We start from the raw sequence: 11,619 nt of genomic DNA on the forward strand, positions 1-11,619 counted from the left end.
ATGTTTCAGGTAGTTGAGCAACAAAAGTTAAGAAGGACCAATAAAGAAAACAGAGCCTTCAGGACATGACAGAAGAATGCATTAAATAGAATGCAAGTAAGAGAGAAAGAAGATATAGATGACGAGCCAACAAAAAATGAAGTAAAATGGAAAATGGAGATAGGATAGTAGGACATCTGAGCAGAGAAAAAGTTAAGTAGAGAAAGAGAAAAAAGTTCTTAATTTAGACGTGCATACTTAGAGATAAATGACAAAGCTTATGAATTACTTAAAATTAGGCCATACTTACAGCAACTGACCAAATATACATTATGTGAAACTCTGTACTAATTAATATATTATAAATAAGTATATATATTTTTCCCTTTCTTAATAGATATATGAATAATATATTTTGGAATAATTAGTGAAAGAAGTATAAAAGATTATTCTTATCTTTAGATGAAAAATAGTGAACTTGAAATATATAGCTCATATACATTCAAATACATAAGATTTAAAATGTCAGCCTAACTGTATTATCTCATCTATTTGGTGATGACATCTATTTATAGCCAAATTAACCAAGAACTATGTTAGAATACAAAATAATTCTTAAAAATAAATAGATACCTAATTATCTTAAAAAGTACCATAGTTAAAACTTCATGATCATGCATAGGAAAAAAAGTAACATACCGAAGAAGCCCAAGATAATAAGATTTGTCTAAAATTTGCCTCTGGGGACCTAAAAAAATTTTTTTAAGCATTAGTGTTCATTTTGAAAATGGTATCAAAATAGCAAATCCAAAAGACAACCAAAATTACACTATACAATTCTCTCATAGTCCTCAAAAATGCCTCAGTAAATCTGAAAATCAAGAAGCTTAAATGGAAAAGAGAACTAGTATCTTAGTATCATGACACAATGGAAGCTTGATTAAGACTACAAAGACGGGACTAGGGGTGGGGCTGTTAAGACAGTGGACTCCGCGGATCAGGTCGAATGAATAGAAACTGGGCCTAAGGGAGTCTAGAACAGGGCAGGCCAAGAGAATTTCCTTCAACAATGGAAATAACCTATATCAGCACTGTCCAGTAAAGTAGCCACAGAATACTGAACACTTGAAAAGTGGCTGGTGCTACTGGGAAGTGAATTTTTATTTTACCCAACTTTAATTAATTTAAATTTACATAGCTACATGTAGCTGTTGGCTGTCATAATGGACAGTGCAGATTTAGACTATGAATTTCTCAATGTATGCAGGAGATTTTGATTTTTCATAATTTTTTTCAGAAACTTTTTTAGAAACATGATCTTACATTTCAGTAGAACCAAAAAAATATTTCTAGGTTGTGTACCAAACTTTGAAGAGGTGCAATGCCCTGCAAGGCATGAGAGAAAACGCTAGAGAGGACTGACTGAGGTCTATGCTGAGAAGAGGGAGAGAATGTCTTACTAGGATGGGAAATGCACTGGACCAGGCAAGAACAAAAGTCACAGCAGTGGTGCGTGGTGGTAACAATCAGAACTCTCTCACATAAGGCCTTGAAATATATTGCTAGACAATGTCTATCTTAAATAATACTGGTTTTATTTTGAAGGAGAAATTAACACAGTAATACAGTAATAAAATTTGGTGAATTCTCTATAGAATTACAGTATGTTTCTATACTTAATGTTTTTAAATAAGTAATATTAAACATATAAACTTTATAAACATCTTCTAATTAATTTTGTACCCTTAGAGTATCTTTATCCCTGATAAGTCATTTGCACAAATACAGAAAACTACAAATTCATTATAAAATAGTTCATTCATCATGCGTTGATTTATTTGTATGTTATAGGCCAACTTCTTGAATCATAACATACAGAGTTATTATTATCCCTTTCTAAACACATACAGAGAGGCATAATGAGAGATGCAGTATAATCTACGTGTCAGGCTCACTTCCTTACTTAAAGCATTAAAATGGAGTATTAATTATTACCAAAAGTAACACCTCTTGACTCGCTTCTCATAAATATAAAAATACCTTACCAGTGTCATTTTGACATGGAAACAAACAAAAAAAAATTCAGAATATTTCTAGGAAGTAATAGAAACCTAATTTTCATTCCTGAGCTTTTCTTCAAATTATTTCACACTTCTTCAAGTTATAGCAAAGTTTCATGTTCAGGAAAATGAAGATTAAAATAGCTCACATATGTATATAACTCCCTAGTTCACAATGAACTTTCACATTCATTCTCTTATTTTAACCCTTACAACAATTTTGTGAATCAAGGAATAAGAATTGAGTAAAACAGCCTCTTTCACTCTAAAATTCTGACTTAATAATATGGTACTGTAATAATTCTTATACAAAATATATTCATCTTCTTAAAATAGGTACCTTTCATCCCAGTTTTCATTCCACTCAAACCTTGCTGTGTTACAGGACGATCGGCAACTTTGATTTGAGAAGACAGAACTCCTGTTCCTATGGGACCACCACGAGAACCTGGTCTTGCTGTTCCAGGTGGCATCTAAATGACAAACAAAATTACAGTTTTATTAAACTAGAAAAACAGTGCCTCTAAAATTGTCAAAACTGCAAAGAGGATATTTTTAAAGATAAAGATTCTATATAATTTGTAAAATTTTCCTTACACTTTTGAATGTCTGAAATTTTATTTAACAAAATTAACATTTAAAATTATGTGAATATTGGGTAATACACTTCTTTAAAATTTTAAATTCTATGTGTAGACATTATTTATAATATCCCCAAACTGGAAAGGAGTCAAATGTCCACAAATTTGTCCTTATTTAACCATAGAAAATGGTTATAATTCTGTTTTTGTAAAGTAAAGTCTAGAGGATCACATAAAAAAATAGTAACAATGTTTACCCCTATATATTATAGTTCACTTTTATTTTGTACTTTATATAATTTCATATTTTCAACATTATTATATTAAGTATATATTACCATTAAAATAAAAAAAAAAGAAATTTTCATTTTGAAAAAAAAAAGATATAATTACATCACAAGATAGCCATATAACTACTAAAGAGTTTACACCATTCAGCAAGCATTCATATTATCACTCTACATGATTCTCTACTTTAGGTCTGCAAAATCCAATATAATATTATATACCCTGAGGAAAGGTCAAAAAACTCCCTTCTTGTCTGTTCATATAGTATGTACAGGCATGGGAAGGTATAAAAGATAACCTAAAACTGTTCCAAGATATCTTTCTTTTGTTCATCTTCCTTTCCCCACTGTCAACCAAACAGTAAAGAAGTAGATTTAAATATGTAGCAGAAATTTTAGATAGGGGTTAGATACACAACCATTCTCATTGATTTTGATTGTTTTTAATTCTGTTAGCTGGTAGTCTCTAATCCTATCAGCTAACATAGTTCTTAAATGACTCTGAGAAGAACTTGGTAATTAATTTAAGTATGGGGGCCAGCAACACTAACACATTCCAGAGAATACCTTGTATACAGGAATACTGTCAACTATAAATGTAAGTGAAATGATCAGGGTTACCCTGAATCTCTCCTTGGGTAAACCTTCTGAATAATTTCCTCTTTGGCTCCATGCAAGCATTATGCTTATGACTACTTAAATAACTATGCTACTTTTTAAAAAACATTTATCAAATCAAAGTATAGAGAGGTACAAATTAAAACTGCACAAATTAAAAAGAATGAAGTATATGTTTATGTATTCACACAGAAATATTTTTACATTATTGAAAAAAAAGGATAAGATAGGTAAGAATCTATATGAATAGCATTATCTTCAATTTGAAAAATACTAAAACTATACCATTACATATGTATGTGTTAGTGTTTATAAATGGACAGAAAAAAGTCTAGAAGGATACATGTCACATCTTAGACAATGGTTATACCTGGGGTAGAAGGAGGGAACTCTGACATTTTTTTCTTTGTATGTTTTCAAACAAGTATTATTATTTTAAAAACTGCAAACATTAAATAGTTAAAGCACCCAGCAGAGTAGGTGGCCAATAAATTTCAGATTCCTTTTATAAATATTTAATTAAGTATAAATTCTTACTAGAATAACAATAAGATACCCTAGCTCAGTAACATACATATATAAAAACTTTAGAAAAATCAACTTCAGTATAAGTTGATGATGATGTTGATAATACTACCTAAAACTCTAGAAAAATCTGAGAACTTTAAGAAAACTTAACTTAAAACTATTCCCTCCAAAAATTGCTGTCCTTATGAATTAAACACAGGACCCAGTACTATCTCTAGTCTGTAATTAGTCTACTGTTTGAGCTTGAGTACCTCATCTGTACCTTACGAGGTAGGCAAATCCATCTGTTCTGATCATCAGAGAAAATATTATGAGGATTTTGGTGTATTCATTTCTATGTACATATAAATGTACATCTTTATGTTAAATTGATACCATACTGCTTTTCACATTTAACATTGTACTATAAAGATAAATTATTTACTCAAATATTTTTTGAAAATAATTTTTAATGACTATCTATCAAGGATAGACATAACATAATTTATTTAAGATTTACCGGGTTGTAAGGTCATTTAGGCTATTTTCAAATTTTCACTTCTATAATTACAATAAGAATGAAATAAATATCCTTACAGGATATTTTTCTGCTTAGCACTATCAATTTATAAAATCTACCAATTTTTTCTAATGTGGTATATTCCTCTTACTGATTCACTGATTTATCTTGCATTAAGCTCTTAACATTTACTAGTTTGTTTCTAGGCTGCTGAGGCAACCAGAACATTGTTTTACTTATTATTTATAGTATATTTTTACATTAGAATATTGTACTTTTCTTATTTATGCTTTTGTATTGTTCTAGGTGAATTTTTGAATAGTTTTGTAATGATATTCCTTTCCATACCCCAAAAGAAATCTCAAGGAATTCTGATTGGACATAGGGTTTATAGTCTTAATAAAGAAAGAACCCTCACATATGAGTAAACTATCCTTTCTCATTTTAATTAAGATTATGAACTCTTTGTATGATATGCATGCTATAAATATTTTTTACCAGGGTGTCATTTTTCTTTGAACTTTTTAAATGTGTATGCAATTTTTATAAACTCAAATATATAAATATAAAAATACTTTCCTTTTCAGTACTTGATGTTTCCTGTCATGTTTACAAAGGCCTAGACCACACCAAGTTTATACAAAATACTTGCTTATATTTTTCTCTAATACATTTATAGTTTCATTCTTTAAATTTAAAATTTCTAAAATATCTAGAATTTTGTGTGAGGGAGGGATTTACTTTTTTAAAACAAATGTTTTAACATTATTTGAATGCACTATTTAACACTCCATGCTTTTGCAACTAATTTGAAATGCCACCTTAATCATTAATTAAATTCTTACATGTCTGATTCCATTTCTGGTCTATTCCATTTTACTTGATTCTGGCACCAATACACTACACCAGTTAAATTATTATAGCTTTAGAATAAATTTGAATATCAGCATGGGCAGGCATCTTTTCTTAACAGTGTCTTTCAAACATTCTCCCAAATTTATATTTCTAGATGTTTTCCAAAAACACACTTATATAATATTATGCGTACAGAATACAGAAAAACAAAGAAGAATCTCTCATTATAGACAGGCTTTCCAACTTCTACCAGGATATATGCACAATAATTCAATAATCAGTTTAAACTTACTCCAGTTGCCATTCGAATATTTCCTGATGGGGGTCTAATTCCAGAAGGAGGCCTTCCTGTCAACCCAATCCCACCTCGTGAAACAGGGCGAGCTCCTGAAGGTTTGTGATTACTGGCCATTGTTTGCTCACTTTAACCACTGTTTGGAAACAAGTTATATTTCAATTCTCCTTTGATATGTTCAATAGCAAGATAGTAGTGAACCACATACCCTTCCTCTAAACATTTAATCCACAGTGACTTTTCTTGTAAATTGCCATTCCAGGTACCACTACGTAAAGTTAAGCCTGTTTTAATTTTGTTCAAATTTGACATTAATGCTCCATTTAGAACCATGAAATCATTTATTACAACATGCCTTCCTCATTTCCCTATTATCTTATCAAAATGCAAGCCCCTCTAGTTATCTCTCTCCTGGGCTCTCATCCCGTACTGTAGTAGTTTTCTCTGCTGGAGAGAAACAGCACTTTCCTTGCTCCCCAATGTCACTCTCAAAACATTCTTCTTTCAAATCTTTTAAAAAATACAGGATTCCTTTCCCTTGAGGTACAAATAATCAACTATACTGCTTTGGATCTTTCCTGGTTGCTTTTATCTAGGGACCTCCTAATCTCTCCCCCATGTTTGCTGGAGTCCTTTATATCATGTTCACAGTCTCTCTATTCCAGTATCACCAACATATGGGTACTGGATTCAATATGCAACATTCTAGATTCACAGTTGCCTGACCTAAATTTCAGTAGTCATTTCAACTCCATTTCCATCATTCATAGCCGTGGCCAGATCTGGGGCTTTTCATCATCTAGAATTGCTTTATCTCAAAAATATTAATTGAAATACTTTATTCTCTGGCCTTAATCTCTCCTACACTTTTCTCACCTTTGTTCTCACTGCACTTCCCCTTAAGCCACTTCCTTTATTCACTCATTCTCTCCCAGATTAAAGCCCCCTTTTATTCATCAGAATATAATATTATTTAAAGTTTTAGCTGATAATTTAAAATAACATTTTAAAAATTATGGGTCATAACCTATTATGGCTTATGAAAACAATTTAGCAGGTTATAAGCAATATGCTTTATATATGAAATAAAAACAGAAGAAAGCTCACTGCAAATAGGAAGGGTATTGTGTCACTCAATTTTTGTTTCAGTTATATTTATATAAATTTACACATCTAGGTGTACTGGTCTATAATGTATTGTCACGTTCAAAAGAGTTTTAAAGATACTGAACTAGAGAGAGAATGAGAAGAGAGAAAAAGAGGGCCCAAGATTCTGGGCTGAGTAATGTCAATACATACAGATTGCACAGAAGAGGGGTAACTAGTACAAGAAATTGAAAATGAAGACACAGAACACAAACAGAAAAACCAGGAGAATGTGTGTCATCTCTGACACATTCAAGAGAAGGCAGGAATGGTCAGCCATGCCATTTTCTGCTGGGAATTCAAAATGAACACTGAAATGTCCATTAGGAACCCACACCCTAAAAACTATTAATGAACTTGCCGAGGTCAGTTTCAAGGACTCTTTTCCTTCTCAACACAAAATACTGTCTCATGAGCACTAACAACTAATCTGCATCCTCAAACTCTTTTTCAACCCATCTGGCACAATCAGAAATCTTTTTCTACATCCATCCTGAACTGCTGAACATTGCTGATGAAAATTCCACAACTGTGCAGACTGAAGAACTGCAAGGTCAGAGTCACCAAACTTAGGTGGACCCTCATCTCAAAAATTAATTTATTTATTCTTGATAAGCTACTCTGTCCTTGATGATTCCAGCTCTTACCCACTTACCCACCTAAACTCTGGTTCCTGCCACTCTCTGCAGATGACTCAATTTTCTGAGAAAACTAAGACATGAAATCCACTACATTTGAAGTACACAAATTTAACTTGTACCCACCCTCCTCCAATCTCAATAGCCATCTCTTCTCTCATTCAAGATCAGTCTCTAATTTATCCTCTTGATCCCAACTCCTCTGGGACATTAGCTTTCCTATCCTTGCCTACGTCCTTCTCCCCCATCCCTACCCCAATTTCCTTGTGGTATTATCCAGCTCTTACATGTCTTTAAACTTTCTCCTCTCTGTTTGTTAACATGTTCCATTCTTTCTTAACCTTAAAAACTAATTGCTTGATCCTTGAACCTAAACTTAAAACCTAATTTCTTAGTGGGGAGGGTATAGTTCATGCTTAGAATGTACAAGGTCCTGGGTTCAATCCCCATTACCTCCTCTGAAAGTAAATAAATAAATAAACCTAATTACCCCCCCCAAATTAATAAAATGAGTAATTTTTTAAAAACCCTAATTTCTTGATCATGCATATAAAAAGAATATATATATATATTCCATATATCCTTTTTCTATGCAGCCAAACTCTAAAGTATAGCTCATATCCATTATTTTCTACTTTTTCCATTTCCACTATCTCCTGGATTCCTACTAATCCATTCAAAAGGCTCCTGCCAATGCAGCTAAGGATGTAAATGTCATCTCTGTTACTAGTGTTCACTCTTACATGAAACCATCTCCATGACACTCCCCCTCTTCTGTTTCTCCTTTTTCAGTCTTCTTCATCTTATTCTATCTGCCCTTACTAGCAGCATTTCTCAAGATTTCATCCACAGTCTATTTTTCTTTTTCCTCCTTAAGTTCTCATTGTGCCATCTCATCTACACTCAGGGTTTTAACAAGCTGATGACTCGTAACACCTTATCTCCAACCCTGACCTCTCACACTCAGTCTGAGGGAGGTGTTTATATCCAAATAATTACTTGACATTTCCACTTTGATATACCACCAATATTTCAAAATAAATAAATGTAAATGTAAACTCACTGTCATCTCCCTGAAACTTGCTCCTCCTCTTGGTACCATCTTCTACCAAATCAGAAACTTTGTCGACTTCTCCCTCTCCTTAATTTTCCACTGCAAATCACATAGTCCCACCAATTTTATTTCTAAATACTTAACATGTATCTTTCCCTCCTATAGTACTGTTCAGGGCCCTCATGGACTCAAGTGGATTATTATACTGGCCTCCTAACTGATCCCCTCGCCGAACACACATCTTGCCTGTTATCTTTAGGATTCCTTCTACAACCAGTCCTTAACCACTTTCATCTTCTTCAACTTGAGTTTACAGAGCTGCCCTATATGCTATGATGCATATGTACATACCTTCATCCCAGGATTTATCACACCAATTGAAATGATCTGCTAAAGTTATTTCTCTCCTTTGAGGGGAAAGGAGAATCTTATTCATCTTTATATCCCCAGCATCTATCTCAGTGCCAGGTAAAAACTTTTTGTTCTCTTTTGTACCTTGTGAATTTCCTCCCTCATGAAGGCACTGCCAGTTACAAAAATCTACTAAATTATTAAAAAAGAAACAAATCATATCCTGACTAAAATGGTTTCTCAGTTTCGATAGCCCATGCCCAGTGCTTCTCTGGCTTTCCTTAGCATCATTCATGATCAGTCCTTGGACTGTTTCCCTTATTGCCATAAAACATTTCATCCTTTTTCTTATGACTCTAACTAGGCTGATGGCCCATAAATCAATGTCTCCAGTTCTGTTCCTTAAACTGGACACAAATTCTGAATTTTCAACTATACTGGGAATTTCTATTCAGATATCCCATTATCACTTTATATTGAATATGTTTACACCAAACTTACAACCTTCCCATCCAACTAGCTCCGTAATTCCATCTATTTGGTGCTTTGAACTCTTCAAAGTAATAGAATTATTACTATTACTATTTCAAATGGAAAGGGAAGTTTCATGAAATGACTTTTTGAAAGGCAAACAAGGTCTATTATCAAACCAGTTTCTCCCAAAGAAAGCTAAACAATAAACCATTGTTTCCAGCATAATTAATCACTTACTGTAGCTTTCCTGAGAACATTAAGAAACATTAAGAAAACGACGTAGTATACAGATTCCACCTGGTTTCTTTTTGCCACTGCTTTACTATCGTAGAAAAAGCTTAGTTAGCATTAGATCGGTCCCACGGGGTAAAATAAAAGGGAGCAGCCCTACTAACAAATATGCCACTAACTCCGGAGATAGTTACTCAAATATTCACACAATCTCTGGGGTTATTCATACCACCAGAGAGGTTCTATAAAGACTGAGGATACAAACGTAGCTGTGACAGTTATCAGCCATGTTATCCCTCTGGATGTTTCCTCATCTGTAAAACACAAGTGTGGCACTGAGCTCTATCTTGCAGAGCTCTTGTGACGGTTACAGATACTTTATATAAAGCACGTAACTCCTAATTATTACTATTCTGATCTCCCCTAAACCAGCTATTTTAACATTTATCAATTAGTGGAAAGTTGCTAAGTCCCTTCCGCTACGACTAACAGACAGAAATCTATTATTTTGAGTAAAATCCCTCAGCCTGCAATGAATTTTCTGTTTGAGACATTCGAATCCCTTCTTCTGGTCTCTCCTTGGCAGGTCTCCTGAGGGAACTGCTTGAGGAGTGTCGCCCCACATTTTCGGGACTAGAATTGGGACTTGGGGCCCGGCGACGGGCCGAGAACCACTAAGAGGTGGATTTATTTTATTTGGAGCGCATCAGCATCTCCAGGGTAAGACAGACGGTAGAGGAGGCAAGGAGGGAGAACTGCAACCCGGGATTTCTCACTGCCGGCGCTGAGGGGCAGGGAAGGAGGGAGGTCGCGCGGCTGAGGCGCGCGGAAGGTGGGAGATCGTGCCGCTGAGGGGCGGGGAAGGATGGAGGCCGCACCGCTGAGGAGCGCGGAAGGTGGGAGATGGCGCCGCTGAGGGGCGCGGAAGGAGGGAGTCCACATCGCTGAGGGGAGCGGAAGGTGGGATATCGTGCTGCTGAGGGGCGCGGAGGAGGGAGGTCGCGCGGCTGAGGCGCGCGAAATGTGGGATATCACGCCCCGGAGGGGCGCGGGGGAGGGAGGTCGCGCCGCCGAGGGGCGCGGAAGGTGGGAGATCGCGCAGCTGAGGGGCGCGGAGGGAGTCACGCCGCTCAGGGGCACTCAAACTTCTTTCCGTGGCCTCCAATACAGCAGAGCCCACCAGTCAGGCCGGCGAAGGGGTCACCTCACTCGCGATGCTCCGATCTCACGCAGCTTTCCCCGGCTTTCAGGGCCTAACCTCCAGCGCCGTTGCGTATCCCGGCAACGGGGGTGGGGCGGCGTGAGGTCCCGCCTCCTGACTAGCCTATCGTGGGCCTCAGCTCAGCGTCGCGAGAGTAAAGTGATCTCGCGAGATTTGAGGACTAACTTTTTCCTTACTACTTCAGTTATCTTCTAGAAGAAGGGGAAAACAGAATTGGTTATGGAAGAACATTTTGTTTAAAAACCTTGGTTTTTCTTTATAATCAGAATAACCTCTACGATTGTTTGCTTGACCTGAATTCACTCCTACCGAGTTTTATTGTAGCTGTGTAACCTCACGTGAAATGCGTCAGATTTTTTTTAATACGAATTATTTGAGGTTTTTCCGTGATAGGAAGCATTATACGGCCTTTTTTACTTACAATTAATAGTACTTTTCCTTTCTGTTAGGAGTGCACAAATACACGATACAAAATTAAGCAATACTGATGCGATTCTGGTACTATGTGTTCCTCATTTCATTGAAAGCCTTATATCTTTAGGCTTCCTTTCAGAGTTGTGATTCAGGTTTGTGAGGAAGGCCGAATTAACTGGAAAATGGTCTTAGAATTATTTTAAAATCAAGTGTTTAAAATTATATATCAGAGCTACTTCATCTCAAATCCAACCTCCCTAATGAAAGTAACTTTAAGTTTATTTTCTTCCACTCTTCCTATATAGCTTGAATCATGACATACATATTGGACTTCGAACATTCTCACATTATTTCCCTTTTGCATACATTATTTATGTCCAAATTTAT

At 35.3% G+C, this 11,619-nt stretch overlaps 1 protein-coding gene across 6 annotated transcripts in view; it reads right to left on the bottom strand.

The window, feature by feature from the left end:
- IFT74 (intraflagellar transport 74) overlaps nucleotides 1-10,907 on the bottom strand; it is a 65,997-nt gene extending 55,090 nt beyond the window's left edge. For 2 of the 6 annotated variants that reach the window (XM_032479103.1, XM_032479099.1), the window contains exons 1-4: nucleotides 10,801-10,899; nucleotides 5,700-5,838; nucleotides 2,380-2,512; nucleotides 679-727 (exon numbers count right to left, since the gene is read on the bottom strand). In XM_032479103.1, coding sequence (XP_032334994.1) covers nucleotides 679-727; nucleotides 2,380-2,512; nucleotides 5,700-5,819 — 302 coding nt within the window. In that variant the 5' untranslated portion in view covers nucleotides 5,820-5,838; nucleotides 10,801-10,899. The other 4 variants (XM_032479101.1, XM_032479102.1, XM_006189894.3 and 1 more) reach the window with 4 other exon arrangements.
- Nucleotides 10,908-11,619: the final 712 nt, after the last annotated feature.

This window comes from Camelus ferus, chromosome 4, assembly GCF_009834535.1.
Source record: "Camelus ferus isolate YT-003-E chromosome 4, BCGSAC_Cfer_1.0, whole genome shotgun sequence".
In the NCBI taxonomy this organism is placed as follows: Eukaryota; Metazoa; Chordata; class Mammalia; order Artiodactyla; family Camelidae; genus Camelus; species Camelus ferus.